The sequence below is a fragment of the Cricetulus griseus genome, chromosome 6, assembly GCF_003668045.3.
Source record: "Cricetulus griseus strain 17A/GY chromosome 6, alternate assembly CriGri-PICRH-1.0, whole genome shotgun sequence".
Lineage (NCBI taxonomy): Eukaryota > Metazoa > Chordata > Mammalia > Rodentia > Cricetidae > Cricetulus > Cricetulus griseus.
The window spans coordinates 74,079,864-74,099,852 of NC_048599.1; the positions used below are offsets into that span (position 1 = coordinate 74,079,864).

Consider the following 19,989-nt stretch of genomic DNA (forward strand, 5'->3'; position numbering starts at 1 on the left):
ATAATGTAGACTGGGAAAGAGTTAAGTAGTCACTCATCAAGCAAGAAATGGATCCAGAATCTGAATGCAAGCATTCAGTTTGCACAGACCCACCCTTCTTCAGCCCTTTAGGGGATGTTCCCGAGTGTCAATGATCACACTGAGACTCATGACAACTAAAGGCAGGCCTGTGTTTGTACCTCAGATGATGATGGTAGCACTCCCAGAACTTGACCCACACACTAGGCCCCATCCCAAAAGTACGCCTGTGTGTAGGAGCTGAGTAAGGGAGGCGGCAGGGGTAAGAAGGAAGGGCAGCAGATCACAACATGAACAGCTTGCTGAAAAAGAGCAAAACACTCTTAGCTGGGTCTGGAGGGAAATGAAAGACTCCAAAATAGGGGACTGGAAGGGAAGTGGCAATGCCTTGAGGAGAAAGCATAAAACATCCTTTGTGGGAAACTCAGACACTCCTCTTACAGGATAGGAATTATTTGATCTATTCTTAATAATCTGCTCATTAAAAAAATTGTTTTTTTTTTGCATTTTATTTCCTTAGTGTGTGTGTGTGTGTGTGTGTGTGTGTGTGTGTGTGTGTGTGTGTGTATGAACACTTATGTGTGTGCAGGTCAGGGAATAACTTACAAGAGTTGGTTCTCTCCTTTTACCATGTGGGTCTCAGGGACTGAACTCAGATCATCAGGCTTGGCAGCTGGCATCTTTACAGGCTGAGCCATCTCACCCACCCTGGCCTACTGATTTTGGTTCAAACATTCAGCATGGAAAGTAGAGCTTGAAGTCTTGTGGCCATAAACTCAAATGATGGTTCTTTCGTCTGCTTAGGAGTGACCTTGGACCAGTCATCTTAACCATCTCTAGTCCTCAGTATTTCTGTCTATGAAATGGGATCCATAACAGGATCTTCAGCTCATAGTCTATAATGAGGATTCCATGAGGCAAAGGCACTGGGAAGATAATGACTATCCAAATATGTGTGTAGCTGAGAGAACTGGACAAGACTGCTGGCTACTATTTTCTTTTCCAAGTTACAGCTCCCATCTTAAGCTCCTCCTGAGTAGCTCTGACCATAGTCTCCATCTATTACTCAGAGAACTCACAGGCCAGCCTCAGATGCCACCTCTGATCAGTCTCTCTTGACCTGGACTTTCCCAGACTAATACACACTCAGGGGTTCCAGACACAGAACCCCCGTGAAGCCAAGCAGCCTCCCATTTGTCTACATCCAGACTTTTTAAAAAGTGCATGAAATTATAAGGGAACTTGTTGGAGGGACCAATGGGACAGGGAGGAGGACAAGAGGGTAAGGGGGTGAACATGATTATTTATGACTATATTATACTGCAAACATGTGAAAATACCACACTGAAATCCAGTGTTTTGTAGAAATATTACATTCTTAAATGTAACAGAAATATAGTCATCCCCAGGCATTAGAATAAATTAATTTTGGAGGAAAAAAAGAAAAGAAAAATAAATATCACCCAGACATTCTAGATCCAATTTTAGAGGTTTAAATTAATATAGCAGGGCAAGTACCATTTTTAAGTGTCTTGAGATGTTCCAGTAATCAGCCAGTCCTGGAAATGGTCAAGTTAAAGGTCTCTTGTAGTTTGGGCAGGAAAAAGATATGTGTGGGCTCAAATCAATACACATTCATTCTCTTTCTCTCACTCACACACACACTCTCACACTCTTCTCTCTTTTTACACATACTCTTTCTCTCTCACACACTCTTTTACACTTACACCCCTACTCACTGGGTCCTTTGGAAAGGGCTGTGCTGACAGTGGAGGAGTCCTTAGCACCAGTAACAGCCAAAAGAACTGTTTCGCAAGAAGAGTCAGAGCTACCCTTTAAGCAGGAGTGATTTGTCAGCACTGGGGAAGTCACACAAGACAACAGCCTGGTCATCCTGGGAGGGCCTACCATGGGGCCCAAGTTTCCCAAATGATGACAACACAGTGACACAATATCCTGACCTTGTGTCCTTCCTTTTCTTAGAGGTTCTCTTTGTGAATGGTTCCTCCCTCTAGATCCACACATAGAAGGAGGGCGGAGGGGAGGAGGAATAGCAGTTGGATTTCCTCCACTTTTAGATATATGCCTTGTAACAACTGTGATGAAGATTCCTGTATATGCCACACATAGCTCCAAGCTATTTGGAGTTCATCTCAAGTGTCAGATTTGGCACATCTAACTGTGGGCAAATGAGTGGCAACTGCATAAACACATGGGTACTTCACACCACAAATGAATCCTATAGAAAGAACTCAGCTCTGATTACACTGTATGACTGGGCAGTGCTGCTTACACAGCCTAAAACAGCAGGAGGAAGGCACGCTAGTGATCACCTGTGAGCTTCTGAAATGACAATTGTGTACTTTTTATCTCTGCCATCATGGAAAGAAGAGAGAAAAGAAGAGACCACATGGAGTTCACACCACACACACATGTAATTTACACACTGGCTTTAAGTGCTAGCTCCCCTCCTGATCACTTTCTCTGACTTACACAAACAATAGATCATCAAAAAGAAAATGCAAACAGCTGATGGCAGAGTAAATGATCCCCAATGTCATCCTTGGGAAGCACCAAGGATGGAGATGGAAAGGGCAGCTCACTCCTGTAAATACGGTATGTTAGTCCCATTAGAGGATGTGAGACTGGATCTAGAGTCTTTATTGTGCACCATCCCACTGAATCCTCACAAATACACTACCAGGTAGGTTCTCTAGCATTATTCCCTTTTTTACAGGTGGGAGAACTTAAGTACAGAAAGGTTATGTCATTAGCCATATAATCTAGACAAATGAAAGGATGATCTTAGGTTGAACCCCGGCCCCAAGTGTGAACAGATATCCTTCTCTGCTCTCTCTACAGCTCAGGAGAGGCCTCTCCTGGTCCTAAAGATGCTCCTTCCAAAGTTGCCCTCTGCCAAGCTCACAAAGAGGGCTCTGTCTGTCTCGGTGTACAACACAGGGTGCAGAAAACCCAGAGAACACACGAGACACTCAAAACCTGAAACTTTGGAACAGTTCAAAAGTTTCTGGTGGTCACCTCATGGTCTTGGTGATAACACTCCAAGTATTGCTGACAGGTTGATTCTGCACAAAAGTCCCTCAAAAAGAGCATACCCAGAGCATGGACAGAACATCAGAGGAGTTCCTGGTTCTAGAGAACAAACATCATCGGATGTGACCAGGGGCCAGTCCTAGTTACAGAAGCAGCAACAGTAGCAATTCTGTCCTTTAGAGTGTTTGTGGGTCACTTGCAAATGACTGCCTTTGTCTATCTCAAATACTGCTACAGGATACTGTGTCCTCCAGTCAGGGAATATGTTTTATGCACATGTTGCCATTTTGTTTAACCATGGTGGAATCCCCATGAGGTATTTCTAAAACCATTTCATCTCAAGGGAACTTTTTTAGAGAAGCTAAGAGACTTGCCCTAGGCTACTCAGCTTGGAAACCATAAAACATGACCTTGTGTGAGGGGTCCAAAGGTTAGAGCCACAAAAATCAATGACCTTAATCTCTCCTTCCATGAATCTTCCTACTTCTGCAAACAGAGGGCTTCTGAGAAACTGGGGAGTAGTTAAAATGTTTAGACCCACGAAGACCTAGAAAGCTGGCCCAAGTGACCAGCTGGTGACCTATAGTCTAAGGCCATGTTGTCTCATAGAACTGTCTGTGATGATGAATGTGTTCTATATCTGCCTTGTTCCAATATGGCAGCCACTGGGCATGCGTGCTAATGGAGCGCTAGAAAGGAGATTTGTGTGAAGATGTTTAAGTGTATCAAATTTTACTATGTTTAAACTTAATGAACCACATGTGTCTATGACCACATTATTGAAGAGTGATGCTTTTCATACACATTCCTAGGCACCACAAGAGGAAGGTTGTGAGAAACCCCTGGCTTCCCTGGGGCAGCCCTTGTGTGAGAGAATAAAGAAAAACAAAACTCACTGCAGAGCTCTGATCTTGGAAACTCTGCAGCTGGAGGAGAGAAATGGCCAATTCCTAAAAAAATGGCCTCTCACCACCCCATCCCCATAAGAGAAAAAAAGTAACTGCACAAAAGATTCCAACTTAGTTACTCAGGAAAGACTGCCACTTCTGTGAGGACAGATGCCTTTGGCTTAGGATGACACAAGACTCAAGTTTGGTAGAAAGGGAAGAGCTAGAAGAGTAAACAAGAGGAGGCCAGGCACTCTCGGAGGTGACATAAATCCAGAGGAAATGGACTCAAGGAGCCAGAAGCTTCCAAACATTCTTCCTCTCAAACTATTTTAAGCAACCGATCCACTCAGTTTCTCCGAGGTTATTTCATTCACTTCGGTCTCAAGAAGGAGCTGGCTTTAAATAGGCAGAGGACACCTCCAGTGCAGCCCCCGTGGCAGGCCAGCACCCTGCCAAGGGAGTTTATTTTAAGGTACCTAAATGGCTCCTTGTTTTAAGCAGAAGGTTGCTTAGGCCTGCTGCAGTTGCTCTCACCCTCTACCAACCCATCATTTCTTTGCTAATAAAATCACCTCATGCTTCCCTCACCCAGGCACTTCTGAGGACAGGAGAGTGCAGGCAGCAGGGTGAATGGGGACTTAAGCTAGGCCATTCTGTTTTGTACTCACTGTTAGTTCAATTTGGCTTATGGGGTTAGGGTTTAATCGCTTTACCCCAAAAGACTTTACTCTCCAGGTTTGGTCCAGGCCCCATTGTACTGTGAGGGTTTCCCTCAGTACAGAACTCTTCCCCTGGGCTATGACAACTGGATGGAAATCCCCCTGCCCTCCACTTCCTCTCTTGGAACTGGTGTTCCCAGGGCTGAAGCCATAAACTTAAAAGTGTGAAGCATGATTATCAGCAGGACTACATACGAGAGAGAAGAATACATATGATGGCAAGAGCCACGTGACACAACACATATGAAGCACACAGCCTTGGTACACTGTGAGGCACAGCACTTAAGAGTTCATGCACCAGAGAGCTGAGTTGAGACTACAATCTGCTGGCTCCTCTGGTGGAGAGCACACGTGTGGCCACTGGGAATTGGAGTGTCTGGAGGAAGGCTGCCTGGGTCTGAGAATATGACCCGTGAGACCTGAGCTGGTTATTTAACCTCTTTACAGTTTCTTCCTCCTAGAGCTGTAATTAACAGAGCTTTACCAGTGGATTAAACATCATGGCCACGCGGCAACACTGCGGTTCCAAGTCTAACTTTGCCCTTCCCAGGTAAGCACAGAACTCCAGGCTTCTCTTGTAGCTCTCTGGGGGAGCCCTGCAGATGAAGAGCCAGCCAAACAGCATAGCTAAGAAGTGAAGGAAAGTCATCAGCCTGGGCGGGGCAGAAACAAGCACTCCAGAACAATGATGCTTTGCCCACTAATAATAGCTAAGGTCTGAATGCCTGTCGTGTATCAGACATTCCCAAGAACTCTACCCACACCACCTGGGCCCTTTTCCACACCATTTCCCTCATAGTTTCTGAAGGAAGGCCCTTACATTAGTCACGCATACAAATATATTTTTAAGCTCTCCAAGTGATGATAACATGACTCTCTGGTTGAGAATTGGTGAAACAGCAACTTAGTTAGAATTGGGACATTCCCCATTTAACAGCGGAGGAAAATTGAGACACCAGGTGGTCAGGCAGTGGCAACCATAAGATTTCATCCATAGCTACCCCATGCCCCCTCCCCCTTCTGAGGAACAAGCCCTAGGACACACCTAGTGTCCTAAGAATACTCTTTCTGTATCAATTCTTGACTCATTCATGATTGACTTGCAAGAACCCAAAGCTGCCTAGTTTCCCCAGAAGTGAAGGATGTGTACGTAAAGTTACAAGTGGTCCACAGAAGAAGTGGACCTAACTAAAAAGACCACATGTCAATGACTGGAAACAGCAAAGCTGATAACCTTCATGAAGGCTGATGGCCACCTACAAAAGCACTTCTTCAGGCCATCAACTAACGATATTAATACTGGAAATTAACACTCTCTTGCCCAAGTTTCTAGCCAGTCTTGTTGGGCTACGCTTCTCTAAGGACAAGGAGTACAGCGATTCAATCTGTTATATAATTAAGAAAGTTTGAAGTGGCCTTGCCTCTTATCCTGACTCCTACTTGCTATCTCTATAGGTTAAGTTTGGGACAAGCAACCAAATCTACACTTGAGTCTCTGGCTTCACCTGCCTCTTCAATACTTTAGTAAATGCTTGGCCCATAAACCTTACTATCACATTCAGGTTTTCTTTCATATATATCAGGCTTTAGGTAAATACCATTGGCTCTGACCTTAAAACACATTCGTGACCATCTGGTCCAAGTTCTACCCTCTTTCACTTCAATTATCTCAAAACCCTTTTACCTTGTCACTTTATTTCTACACTTGATACTGAAGTCCATTCCCAACAAAGCAGAGGGGATAACCTTATTAAAATGCAAATCAAATGGTGCCAATCTGCTCAAGTTTATCATAGCATACTCAGCTTTAACGCCAAAACATCATTATGCAATGGTACTGTGTGTTAATTTCCTCTTCTGCACCTCCTGTTCCATGATGAACCCAGCCACACTAATCTCCTCTGTGCTCTCCGAAGAAACCAGGAACATTTGTTATTCCTTCTACTGGGAGATGCCTTCTCCAGCCATGAGGGCCTCACTGTGGCTCCTCCCCTGTGCCCACTGTGCTCACTTTCAGCAGGTCCAGCACCTCCCGTTCAGGACTTTATTCATTTGGTCTGTCATTGCTCCCTGGAACACTGCCCAGTACACAAAAAGTCCTCGATAAATATTTGCTGAACAAATGATGCACCCCCTACTGAACTTTCCTCCCAGCTCCTAACCCAGAGTCCCTCCCACTGTAACCATTTTCTCCTCAGAGACTAGCTAAGGAGAAGGTATTATCTACGAGGCGTTACAAAGGTCTGGTGAACAGGGTCATTCTGATGAGTTTTAGAGACAGCTCTACCCTAGGGGCCTTGCCCTACACTATAGCACTGAATCCTAGCACAGTTCTGGCTTGTCCTGTCTGCCCTGGGAGGATTACATCCAAAAGAACAGCTGTGAGCAATTTGCTTTCCAATTTTGTCTCCATGTATAACTTGATCTCCCAACTCCTAGATGAAGAAGAAACCACCAGGCCCTGTATTCTCAGAGGCAGCCCTGTCTTGCCTTACCTGGAACAGTTTGCTGATTTTCATCCTAGGATTTGAGGGGTGGGTGGGGGCCACTTCATTTAATCTCATCTGTCATCCTAACCTTCGAAAGTCCTTCTCAAACTTTGGTACTGAGAAGAAATTGTTAAAGCCTGCCCACCTCAGGGCACCAAGCTCTGCATCTTGGCTTTTTAGAACTCTTGGCCTCCAGTCATCCTCAGTGACTCTCATTTTCCCTCTTCTTTGAAAAACCAGGCCTGCCAACTCCAACAAACAGCATTTAAAAATATCTTGCTGGATTATACAGCATTGCCTTTTACATTCCTCACAGTGCCTGTCTGTGTCCTGTGTAGGATAGAGAAGGGTGTAGAGTATTTATTTTTTTTTTCTCTAGCTTCTCCCCTGCTATAAATACTCAAGTCTGGGTAGGCAGGCTTCAAACACCAGCTGTATGAAGTCACCTCGGGGCTGGACCTCACCACAGTGCTGGCCTGCCAGGGCCTGGACACAGCTGTCAAGCGGTTTATGTCAACCAGAAGTACACAGAACTCATCCTTCTGAGAGAAGGCAAAGCAAAACCTAAGCGCAACAATCACAGCTAATGCTAATGTTAAAAAGATGGCGTTCAGTCTCACTAGCCAGCTGGGTCTCAGAGCACAGCCTGCTTCAGCCAGCCAGGGCTTTTCTTTCCCCGGGATACTAATTGCAAGGACTGACCCTAGGGGAATGATTTCACAGAGTTCTTGTGGGGTCCAGAAAATTTCCAGAGACGGAAGGGCCCCCAGAGAATCTAGTCCAATCTTCTCACACCATGAGATCCTAAAACAATGGGATGATTCACTCCAGTCACAGAGAGGGCAAGCTCCTGTCCAGAACTTTCTTGATCCAAGTCCACAGTTCTCTGTGCTGGACTGTTCTAGACACTGCTGTATACATGTCTGCTTAGTACATGAACATCAACTTGTATTATAACTTACTACACAGAAAATACTGATCTCATACTTTAAAAGGCATAAACCAAAAAGTTTTCCACAAAATGGGCTGGGGATAGCTCAATCGAAGAGCACTTGCCCAACATGCACAAGGCCCTGGGCACTTGAAAAACAAGCTTTCAACAAAAGCTTCTGTTGGGATGGTTTTCCTGTCTCACGCTCTTAGCGGTTCAGTTTCATCTCTCCCCAGATTCAGGTTTCTATTGCTAGGACTTCCAAGTTCAGTTTCGCTATTTAAATGTTGCCCTCATGAAACTCTTCTTGGCTCACACTTAGAAAAGAAGACCTTCAAATCATTAACTACAAATAAATACATATGTATTTTTGCAATATCCTCACAAAATTTGCCTTTTTCATGTGACAAGAAAATTCTTTCATCACGATGGGGTCAGGAAAAGGACACACACCTAAGGTGTTAGGCAAGCCAGTATGATCTTCACATTTTGCTGTCAGGGCTCAACTGAACTCTAGGGAGTCTAACTCAGATAAAGATGAATTATAAAGTGCTTTTATAATCTCAAACTTTTTTTGGGTGGGGGGGTTGGTTTTTTGAGACAGGCTTTCTCTGTGTAGCTTTGTAGTCTATCCTGGCACTTGCTCTGTAGACCAGTCTGGCCACTCACAGTGCTGGGATAATCTCAAGCTTTTAACACAAAATCTTTATCAATATTCCAGAAACACTTCAACAAGAACTAGAAAAGGACAACACACCAAAAATAAGCTGCCAGTTAGTAAACTCTGCGCTGGAAATTGAGCACATCAAGTTAGACTTAAAGCCAATAAAGAGGTTTTGGACACTTAGCTTTTCTTGTTTTATGCTTCCCTACTTCCACAGTGGTGAATTCTACAAGAGTAAACTCAATAGTCTTCTTTAACAAGTTTACCACTCCCAACCTTCATTATGTAGAGGAATTACTTTGGCCTGAAGAACTAATCAAGTCAGAAGCCAAGTTCAACAAGAGAAGTGAGGTTGATCGAAATGTTTTTTGTCTCCTCAGCTCCAGTTTGCTCATTTAAAGTCTTGTATTACTTTCACTGCTCCAACAGCGGACGGGTGCATTTTTGAGGTCAATCTTTCAATCAACAGGAGGGGTAACGGGAGGTCTGGGCTGTGGTTAAGATGAGCAGCACAGCAGACACACTCCATTTCTGAATTATAAAAATAAAGTTTTGGAAAACTCTTGTCCAGCACTCTGGCAGCCTTCTTCACATCTGGATAAAAGATGTGGGATTTTTTCCCTTTTTCCTGTGTTATCTCCTCTACTCTTCCTTGTTGTGTTGCTGAGCCTCCCAGCCAAGCAGGGTCACTTGCTGTCTTTCAAAATAAATGCATCAGCTTCTAGGTCTTTCCCACACTGTCCCTTCTTTCTCTTTCTTGGCTGAAGCTCTGTTGTCCAGGCTACAGGCTACATGTCCTACAAGAAGCACCACTCCCTTCACCCATTGGGGTGCCCACCCTACCACCTTTGTGAAGTTTCAAGACCTTCATCTATGGGCTGGAAACTGTACCTCCATTGCAGAGAGGCTGAGTGGCTGAATGAAATTAGCTCATAAAAAGTCCAAAGATGCAATTGATGGGGGCTATCAACACTGTTTACCATCACTGTTCTAAGATGACAAACTTCTCTCAGCTATCTAAAGGCATGCTATGCTGTCCCCCTTATATCAAATTCCTTGAAGCAATGCTTTTTTGTTTGTTTGTTTGTTTTTGACAGACTTCTTTTTTAAATTTTATTTTTGTTTTATGTGCATCTGTGTTTTGCCTGTATGTATGTCTATGTGAGGGTATCAGATCTTGGAGATACAGACAGGTGTGAGCTGCCATGTGGATGCTGGGAATTGAAGCCAGGTCTCTGGAAGAGCATTCCGTGCCCTTAACCACCAATCCATCTCTCCAGCCCAGAAGCAGAGCTTCTTGTCCTCTCATCCTTCTAGCTTGCCTTGCACAAAGCCACGATCAGCAAAGTAGATCAGTGAGGCTGCTGGGGTATTTCTCAGGCTAACCTGGGTTATGTTTCTCCATCATCACTTCCCAACTCAAAATGCAGCTCCAAACAGCCAAAGCTGAAAACCCATTTAGGTGTTTTTAAAAACATGCAAATCCAGGCATGGTGCTACAGGCCTGTAGGCCCAGCACTTGGGGAGGTAGGAAGAGGAGGATCAGGACCTTGAGGTCATCCTCAGCTACTCAGTAGGATCTAGGCCCACTCAGTTCACTAAGACCCTGCCTCAAAACAACAAAAATAATCAACCAAGGTGTCCATATCACAGACGAGCAAAACTAGAATCACCTACCATCCCCATGGCTCAGGAATAGAATTCAACAGCCAGATTCAATATCCACAAGCAAACTGTTCCATGGAGTCTGGAGTTTTGAATAGGTATTGCTGTTGTTACCCTGACAGAGGTGGGCATGACAGAGGGAGAGAGCTAGCCTCACTGCCAGATTGCATTGTCCCAGGGACAGTCCATCCATAACTGAGCAGGTAGGTTTCCCTGACTGAAGATGCTTTCCCAGGCTACATAACTTGTTTCTAGCTCCAGAAACCAAGTATTAGTCAGCAAGGAGAGCTGTGTGACTAACACTTGCCACCTGGAATTTGTGCCATGCTCCACCCCTATATAGCTTGAGTCTTTAGCAAAAGGGAAGAAAATTGGTACATTCAATAGAAGTTTTGTAAGGAAGGAAGAGAGGGAGGGAGGGAGGGAGGGAGGGAGGGAGGAAGGAAGGAAGGAAGGAAGACTGGTCCCTTACAGAGATGCTTATTAAATTTTCATAATCATCCTACGAGTCAGCCATTACAGGTCTACCTTACAGAGCAGTGTTTTCCAATCAAGGGTGAATTTGTTCCCCATGGAGCATATGGAAATGTTGGGAGACATTTTGAGTTGTCACAATGGCTGGTGGGAGGAAGGTATTATGTGTACAGTGCACAGGACAGCTCACAACACAATGCCAATTGTGCCAACTCTGTTACAGAGAAGGAAACTAAGGCACAGAAGTTAAAGAATTCATCCCACATACCACAGCTCACAAGCTCACACTCAGCAGCCTCTCCCTAGGCTGCCTTCTCTCACCAAGCCCTCAGCATCCCCAACAACCCTAGAACATTGAATATTCATCTGGCACAACCACCCTGAGCAGAAAAATTGGCTCCTCATTGGGTGGCAGAGAAAAGAGACTAGGAGTGCTTTGCTTAAGGACATGGATCCACTAACAGGCAAAGCAGTTTGAGAGGCCTGAGGTGGGCTCGTAAAGCAAGGGTACCTTGGCACAGTGCTGTGCTGATTGGGTTTTGTCCTGTACTACTAGTATTAAGATGAAGTTGGTATCTGGACACAGTGGTACACTCTAAAGAAATCAATGTACCCTCCAGAAACACGCTTCTGGACCTGGACGATGGCTCACTCAGGCAGAGGGAGCTATATCACTGGGGCTCACCAAAGACAATCTAGCCTACTCAGCAAGTTCCAGCCAGGCCACAGAAAGACTGTCTCAAAAAAAAGACGAGGTGGACAGCACCCGAAGAATGACACCTGAGATTGACTTCTGAGCTCCACATGTACACATATGCACATCCACCCACATATGCCTCCAAATATATGCACAGACAGGGCATTGGTTGCTTCTTCTACTAACTTCAGGCAAGTGAGCTAAGCACCTCCAGAAGACCAGTGGCCTAAATTTGGAGTAGTTTTTACAACTTTCCCTCCCTTGCATGTCCATCTGCCCTGAGCTGGCTCACCCTCTTAACCAAGGAGCAACTCTGGCAACAGTTCAGCTTTTCCATTCAGATGAATGTATTGATCACCTAGTAGCTGCAACTTGGCAAGGCACTTCCTAGGGCAGCCAATCTCTCTGCCCCTTTAAGAATAGAAATAGTGGTGCCTTCAAATAAATGGTACCCTCAGTGTACACTCTCTGGGCCTGAAAAGCTTTGGCTGTCTGAGGAGTTTAAAGTGCTTAGATATAGTAGGCCATTTACAAAGAAGAGCTATAAGACATAACATTGTGGTTTTACATTTGACTTTGCCTGATTTTTTTTTTTCCTTCGAGATAGGATTTCTCTGTGTAACAGCTCTGGCTGTTCTGGAACTCACTCTGTAGACCAGGCTGATCTCGAACTCAGAGATTCACCTGTCTCTGCCTCCTGAGTGCTGAGATTAAAGGTGTGTGCCACCACTGCTCGGTCCAACTTGATTATTTGAAGAGGGTCAAATACTGACCTGCTCTTGCTACCTCTGATTCTGTAATTTTTTTATAGGAATAGGACTTAGTCATGACCCAGGCCCCCATTACTAAGCATTCATGGGCTGCTGAGGACCTCTCTGTGGAAAGCATCCTATTCATAGCAATTTGTTGAGTACAGATCAGAAAAACTTTCAACTCAGTCCTCCCATTGATTTCTCGGCTTGCCTACTGGCCTTCTGCTATAAAACTCCTCTACACTAGATACCCTTCATTGAAGGCATCTCTCTAACCTGAACCACCCTGCCTTCCAACTCACATCTCACTCATCTCATGGCAGACAGCTTTGGGAGCATGCTAGGAATCAGGATATCCACTGAATGATGTCCTCCCTCTGATATGGTCACCCATAAATGATGGTTCGATTCATCAATAAATTGAAATTCTATACTTTCATAAGGGAAAAGGTTCTTCCAAAATGTAAAAGGGATTCAAATGCAAATTTTGGAACAACAACAACAACAACAACAACAAGCTGTGTGGTAAAATCTATTGGCTGCCCTACACTCACAGAATACCTAAAAGTTAGACATTGTGCAGGTGCAGGGGAGATGGTGACATCTGTGAGGTCACAATTTGTTGGAGAGACAGGAGCAGGAAATGATTTAAGAACATGCCTTGGGTGTTGTAGAAATTTCAAGGAGGCCTGGTTCTCCTGGGGGTGGGGAAGTCAGGTAAAGCTTTCCAGAGGAAGTCTAACAGTTCCAGCTTGTTTCTCATACTACCATTTCTCAGGTACATAAGGGGAGGGAGAAGGAAAATAGTTTTCATCCCCAAAGCTTGCTTTGTTTCAGTTCTGCAAGCTCCCTTGGCTTTAACACAACAGTCAGAAAGAAGGGAGGTGCCCTCCTCCCTCAGTCTACCCAGGTGTTAAAACTGATTAAACACCAACTCACGGCTCAATTAACCCTTGCTCCTTTGGCTAATTATCTCAGTGGAAATCCATCCTACAATCTCTTTGACAAATGAATGCTTCATACAGAATTTCCATCCCCACTTTAGACACAGCCTCTTTATTTCTTGGCTGCAAATGAGATGTTGACACTTGCCTCAGCTGGTAAATAAGTGAATAATTCAGAAAATTCCTTAGTCACTATTTGCAGCCAAAAGCTCCTAAGACAGTGGTGTCCATATTATTAGCTACTACTAATGAAATGTCAGAGAGGCCTTTCTTGACTATCACTCAAACTGTCCCCACCTATCCCATTATTGGATCCTAAACAAAAACAACAACAGATGCAACTGGGTAGGGCAGCATATATCTGTGATCCTGGCACTTGGAAAGTGGAAGCAGAAAAACTATGGGTTAGAGGCCAGCCTGGGCTCCATAATAAGATCCTGTGTAAAAAAGACCAACACACACACACACACACACACACACACACACACACACACACACACACACACAAATTGAGCAGACAAAATGAATGGCTGGATAAGTAAACGCATCTGCTGCCAAGCCAACAACCTGAGTTCAACCCCCAGAACCCACACAGTAGAGAGAGCTCACTTCCACAAGTTGTCCTCTGACATCTACATGTGCAACACAATGAATAAAAATAAATAAAAAAATTAAAACCTAAACACCAGCACCATTAAGAAGGAATAAATCTTTGTTTACTTTTTCTTGTCCCTCCACTGGATTACAAACTTTGAGAGGAGGATCACCACTGCAGTTTTAGCAGTGGGGCACAGTCAGTGGTGAGTAAGTATTTGTTGACTGCATTGCTACTTTTTATTGAGCCTTTACTACATGCTAAGATCTTTATGATTTCTACCCTCATGCCAACCTTGTGAGCTAGGTATTATTATCCTCCATTTTACAGATGACAAAACAGAGGCCTGGAATTATTAAGAACTTTGCCCCAGGTCCTTCATAGAGGTATGTTTCAAACTCTTACAGTGCCACTGTGACAGAGCATGTATTCATGCCATATACAGCTCTGGAATGAGCATGTTCTCATCACTATCCCATCATTTAATTGAAATAAGAAACTGAAATCTCTCAAAGGCCATGATCACTCATGAGATCTTAGTAAGAAAAATGTCCAGGAAGGAACCTAGAAGGGATACACTGTATCAAACCTGCCCAGAGTTCCCAGAGAAAAAAGAGGAGAGGATCAAGGGTAAGGGTGGATAAGAGGTTTCTATTTTCTGCCAGCTCCCTGTTTATAAATGCCACTCTATTAAAGAGGTTTCTCTGTTTCCCATAAGGAAGTCATGAAGATCTCAGATTTAATAACTCCGCCCTAGGATCCAAGACATCAATACCAAATGATCAACAATGTATAACTCCTGCTGCTCTACAGAGCTGGGATCCTGTTCTATAAACACTACAGAACTTTTATCATCCATCTCAGGCTGAGCAAAACCATATTTGTCTGGCATTCTGAGTAATGGGCAAGAATAAATGGATTAGGGCTCTTAAATTCTTTGTTGGAAGACGTTAAAGTTTAAGAGCTCTATACAGCTGAGTCAAATGCATGAGCCCATGCTGTGTAATTAGCAAGCACAACAACTATACATATATAATTTAAAGGGAAGACCAGCAGGACAAGAATGCCAACCAGCACTCTCCTTCCCATATGCAGGCATCCCCCACTTGGTCTTCAGCTGTATAAACTGTAACCTTGCTGGCTTTGGGGCCACTCTAATATAAAAAAGGTTTGGAGCTCTTCATTTCTTTCCTAAGTGATTTAGGCTTCCCTCTGAAGACAGCTTTCCAACATATGCAATTCATTGCTTCTCTAGTAAACATTCATTTCCCTGTCTAAGGGGATTTAATAAATCAGCAGAGTTGCTGTTTAGTGAGGCCACCCCCTAGTTTTTAAGTACTCCGAGAAGTGGGCATCCATGTTACAAAAGGAAGACAATAGTTGCCTCTCCTGGAATAGTGCCTTAGAGACCAGAGAACTCAGAGGCAGACACTTGGTGCTGAGCATCCTAGGGAAAGGAGCATCCCGCCATCCTCACCAAGGCTGAAGGGCTGCTGAAGGTAGCAGGTGAAGGGCAAATAATTGGCAAAAGACCGGTCCAGTAGAGAAAACCCCCAAGGGTTTCATAAGCAATGCTCTTTGGCTTCGAGCCTTAGATGAAACACTTGTTTTCTAGTGATTTCTGACCACTACACTTGCAGGTGCTCAAGAGGCAGCTGCTCTTCTAAGTCTTGATTTGCAGTCAGAAAGACATTCAGCAGGCTGGGCTCTGGCTGGGCATGTGGACACGCATGGGTTTTGTTTTGTACTCACTGTTAGTTCAATTTGGCTTATGGGGTTAGGGTTTAATCGCTTTACCCCAAAAGACTTTACTCTCCAGGTTTGGTCCAGGCCCCATTGTACTGTGAGGGTTTCCCTCAGTACAGAACTCTTCCCCTGGGCTATGACAACTGGATGGAAATCCCCCTGCCCTCCACTTCCTCTCTTGGAACTGGTGTTCCCAGGGCTGAAGCCATAAACTTAAAAGTGTGAAGCATGATTATCAGCAGTGACATCATCAGTTCTTAAATTGACCTCAACTCTGACCTAAGAGCAGGAAAATTAAAATGCAAATATTCTTGATTCCAAGAATGTCCTATGTTAGTGCCAGAAATGAAACCCAAAGCAAGGGATATCAAAATAAGTACACTGAGTAAATACAGTGTCTTCCAAATTCAGCCTGGCAGGTCAATTTGTCCCCTTGAAGTTAGGCTGATGAAACAGAACAGTGTAGCATGCCAGGGTTCAAATTCCAGTTTTGTTACTTAGTATCTGTGTAATCTAAGCAAGGGACTGAAATGTTGGATCCTTTAGCTCCTCCTCTGTATAATGGGGTAACACTGAAGGTACTTATCTCTTGAAACAAACAAACAAACAAACAAACAAACAAACAAAACCATTTACCCGGTTCTTACACCACAATCAATACAGAACATGTGTTCTTTTTGTATCCCCCCCAAAGTGTGGGGACTCCTCCACTGACAAGCAAACAGGTCTAAAGCACATATAGCTGGTTGTCCTCTAATTCAACTTAATTAAATCCTAACACTACCAGGAGATAACACCAGATCTCATTTCTCTGGGAGCTCAATCCAGCCACAAGTCCTAGGTAGCTTCTGACCACTGACTATAAAGCAGGGTTTTTACAATGCCCTCTTCTGATACAATTTGCTAGAATGGCTCACAGAATTTAGGGAGGCTCTTGCCAGTTCCCTGGCTTATTCATAAAGGAGGTTACAACCCTATTGATGAAGACACCCATAGGACAACATCCATGGAAGAAAGTGAGTCACTTGCTGCTCTGGTGTTCAGCTATCTGGAAGCACCAGGAAACTTGTTCTCCTGAGTTTTTTTTTTTTTAATGAAGACTTTTTTATACATTCGTGATTGATTAAAATCTTGGCCATTGATGATGGACTTAACCTTCTGTCTCTTTCTCTCCTGGGAGGCTAGGACAGGAGTCTGTAGGTACTAACCCTCTAAAGCCTGCTTCAGTTTTTCTGGTGACTAATCCTCATCTTGAAACTACCTACAGGTAGCAAGGTCTTTGTCATTACCACACAAAAATACATTTTCATTTTGGAGATTTCCAGGAGTTTTAGGAGTTGTATGCAGAAAATGGGAACAAAAAACCAAATACAGAGTTCACCGCATCACAGTACCAAATACACACTGGTTAATTTGTAAAAGTGGTCATCAGATAGAACGTGCTACAAACAGTGATTGAAGCCTTGTTATTTTAAATTTTAGCTATCTAAATGTTTGTTAAGCCATATCTAAATTTGACTTTTATCCTTTTCTGGAATCCACCTGGTCTCTTCCATTATCTGCTTATTTGCCACTAAAAGTTGCACCCAAAGTGATCATTCCAATTAGACCATAAGGTTGGTCCATCTTAAATACATGGTGCCAACTCCTGAAACTGGAGTTAGATAAGTAGTTGGCTGTTGGACGAATCTCATGCCCCAAACTACCACAGAGAAGGGCAAGGGTTTTGCTTTCATCTTCGGCACTGAAGCCATGCCTTCAGTGGGAGGCAGCCACTCAATGCTTTATTTTCCAGACTCCACGCCATGCTGCCCATCCCCCACTCTCCATTCCCATAATGTGGTTTACTGAGCCCGTCATCTTTCCTTTCAGGAAAGCCTAAAAGGTTGTGCATTTAATTCAACATGAGGTTTTAATCAAATGCTTACTTGGTTAATGACAGCTGGAAAATCTGGCCCCAGAAGCCAGCATGTGGCTGTCTTTCTGGGCAGGAGATTCAAGAGTCCTTGGTTTCCCTGGGCACATAGTATTAAGAGCTGGCAGCTCTCCCTCCACCTCCTGTCAAGAGGCTGGACTCTGCATCATTAAGCCCAGGGTGCAGCACCAGATCCTAGGCTATCCACTCTCCCCAAACCATTCCATTCATCAAAAGCTCAGGTGTTGGAAGTACAGACCCTTGGGCTGCTGCTATTGGGAAAAAAAAAAAAAAAAAAAAAAAAAAACACCAGGGAAGAACCACAGTAAACCTGACCTACTGTTGGGTGAAAAACAGACTCCTAGAGATCCAACTAAACAAGGCAAGCGGTAGCAGAGCAGCAAACTTAAGAGGGTGGTTCATGAGTAGTTTGGTCCAGACACCCAGTCTCACACAATCAATGAACAGCCAACAGAATACTAATCACGCCTTCATCCTCCAAAAGTTAGACAACTAAAACAACCTTTGGCAAGAGCCATTTAAAAATCATCCAGAATTCCGTTCCTCTCAGAGACCTGGTACATTTCGCAGCTTGGTCCTAGATCCACTCCTGGGGTAGCTTACCCGGTCGGTATGTCGAGGTCCCCACCCCCCGGACTTACCATTGGCGTTCTTGCCACATATGAGATGCTCATACGGTTGCAGAACTCCCCAGAGCTCGGCGTCGTTGTTGATGACCATCTCCAGGGCCTCGGCTGACACCTCTCCGCCTCCTGCTCCTCCGCCATCCGGGCTCTGGCTTGCCAGCACCCTGGCCCGGATCTCCTCAACCAGGTTCTCCATGCAGGCGGTGAGCGAGATGGCCGCGTACTCATGGATGCGCACGGAGATGCGAGTGTCCACCATCCAACGAAAGAAGCGGCCCACGGAGAAAGTGAGGCCGCAGCGCGCCGACTTGCCACGGCGCAATCCATCGCCAGCGCTCATGCTGTAGAGGGACAACGCCTTGACGGCCGCCAGCGCACAGCTCTCGGCCAGCGCCCAGCTGTGCACCAGACGCACGGCACTCTGCACCTCGAAGCGGGTGCACTTAGCGTGCAGCACGCTCAGGCGCTGCGCCTCTCGGGCTACGCGGATGAGCGCCCGGCGGAGCAGCCCGGCCAAGCGCCTCACCGCCTCGGCGGAGAAGGCGGGCAGCCGCCGGCCGCCGATGCTTTTGCGGAGCACCCGGGCCACGTCTCCCTCGGTCCAGGGGAACTCCTCCAGCTCCGGGAGCCGCGGGCAGCGCGAGAAGAGATCGGCCACTTCGGGATCCTCGGGCAGCACTGTGTTCACCGTATCCCAGCTGTTGTGGCGGCTGTTCATGGAGCCGGAGTAGCACCACCAAGCTGCCCCGCGGTGCTGCTGCGCCGAAGAGTTGAGCGCCTGCGAGTTGGACTTGGAAGACGAGAGGCTGAGCGAGCGGCAGGAGTCGCCGGCCCCATACCCAGAGTCCAAGGTCAAGTCCTCCAGTGTCTTCAGTGTGGAGCTGTACGTCCCGGCCATGGGGAGCCTCCGCGCGCGGCCTCGCCGAGCGAGGGGCTCTCAGTGTTCCATGCCCACTTGCCCCGGATTGGGGGGCGGAAACCAGCTCTAGGCTCTGGGAGGCGCCCTCCGTACTCGCCGCGCCCCTCGGGGCCGCAGCATCGCCCGCGCACGGGCCGCGGGAAGGTAGGCGAAGCTCCGGGCGAGCCGGAGCCCAACGCAATCCTCGTCCAGCCGCGCCGCTGTCAGCGAGCGGGCTCCCCCGCGCTCCTCCTCCGCACTGACCCCGCCAGCCCTCAGCTTCCCTTACCGAGTGTCCCGTACAGAGAAAGAATCCCGAGAGAACTGGGCGGTCACCGAAGAGCGAGGCGCCCGAGGTCCGTCCCGGACCAGCCGGTGAGAAAGCGCCCCACAAACTTCTTCGCGACGCGGGCTACCCACACAGATGGGTTCTGGAGGGCGGTCCGCATGCAAATACTCCGGGCGACTCACCAATCATCAGCCGCACCGGAGAAGGGCTGCACCAATGGTTTCCTGGAGGGGCGGGAACTATGCAAATTTCACTCGGCTTCGCATGAAGCCCCTCCGTCCGTCCGGAGACCGCAGACAGGGTGTAGCGGGTGGGTTGAGACTGAGGAGGGGGAGGAACGAGCGAGCGAACTGGCAAGGAGGTGGGGCGCAGAGACCCAGAAAGCAGGAGGAAACCCAGAAAGCAGGCCCCAGGGCTGAGAACTAAACGAAAAGCGAGAAGGAAAAGCCTCTGTGAGTTGTACTTTAATCGCTTTCTAGGCCTGGAACCAGGGCAGGCAGCTAGCTCCTTGTGAAGCTGTACGCAGCCGGGCCTCTCTCAGAAAGTAAGAAAACAGGAGAGACATGATCCACCTTTCTTGTCGATTTTCTACCAAGCCCCTC

The 19,989-nt window shown here is 45.9% G+C and overlaps 1 protein-coding gene across 2 annotated transcripts in view; it reads right to left on the reverse strand.

Annotated features, from left to right (window-relative positions):
- The window catches only part of Abtb2 (ankyrin repeat and BTB domain containing 2), a 161,705-nt gene extending 142,580 nt beyond the window's left edge, over window positions 1–19,125 (reverse strand). The window contains exon 1 of one of the 2 annotated variants that reach the window (XM_035446051.1): window positions 18,216–19,125. In XM_035446051.1, coding sequence (XP_035301942.1) covers window positions 18,216–19,098 — 883 coding nt within the window. In that variant the 5' untranslated portion in view covers window positions 19,099–19,125. The remainder of the gene's footprint in view (window positions 1–18,215) is intronic. The other variant, XM_027422357.1, reaches the window with a different exon arrangement.
- Window positions 19,126–19,989: the final 864 nt, after the last annotated feature.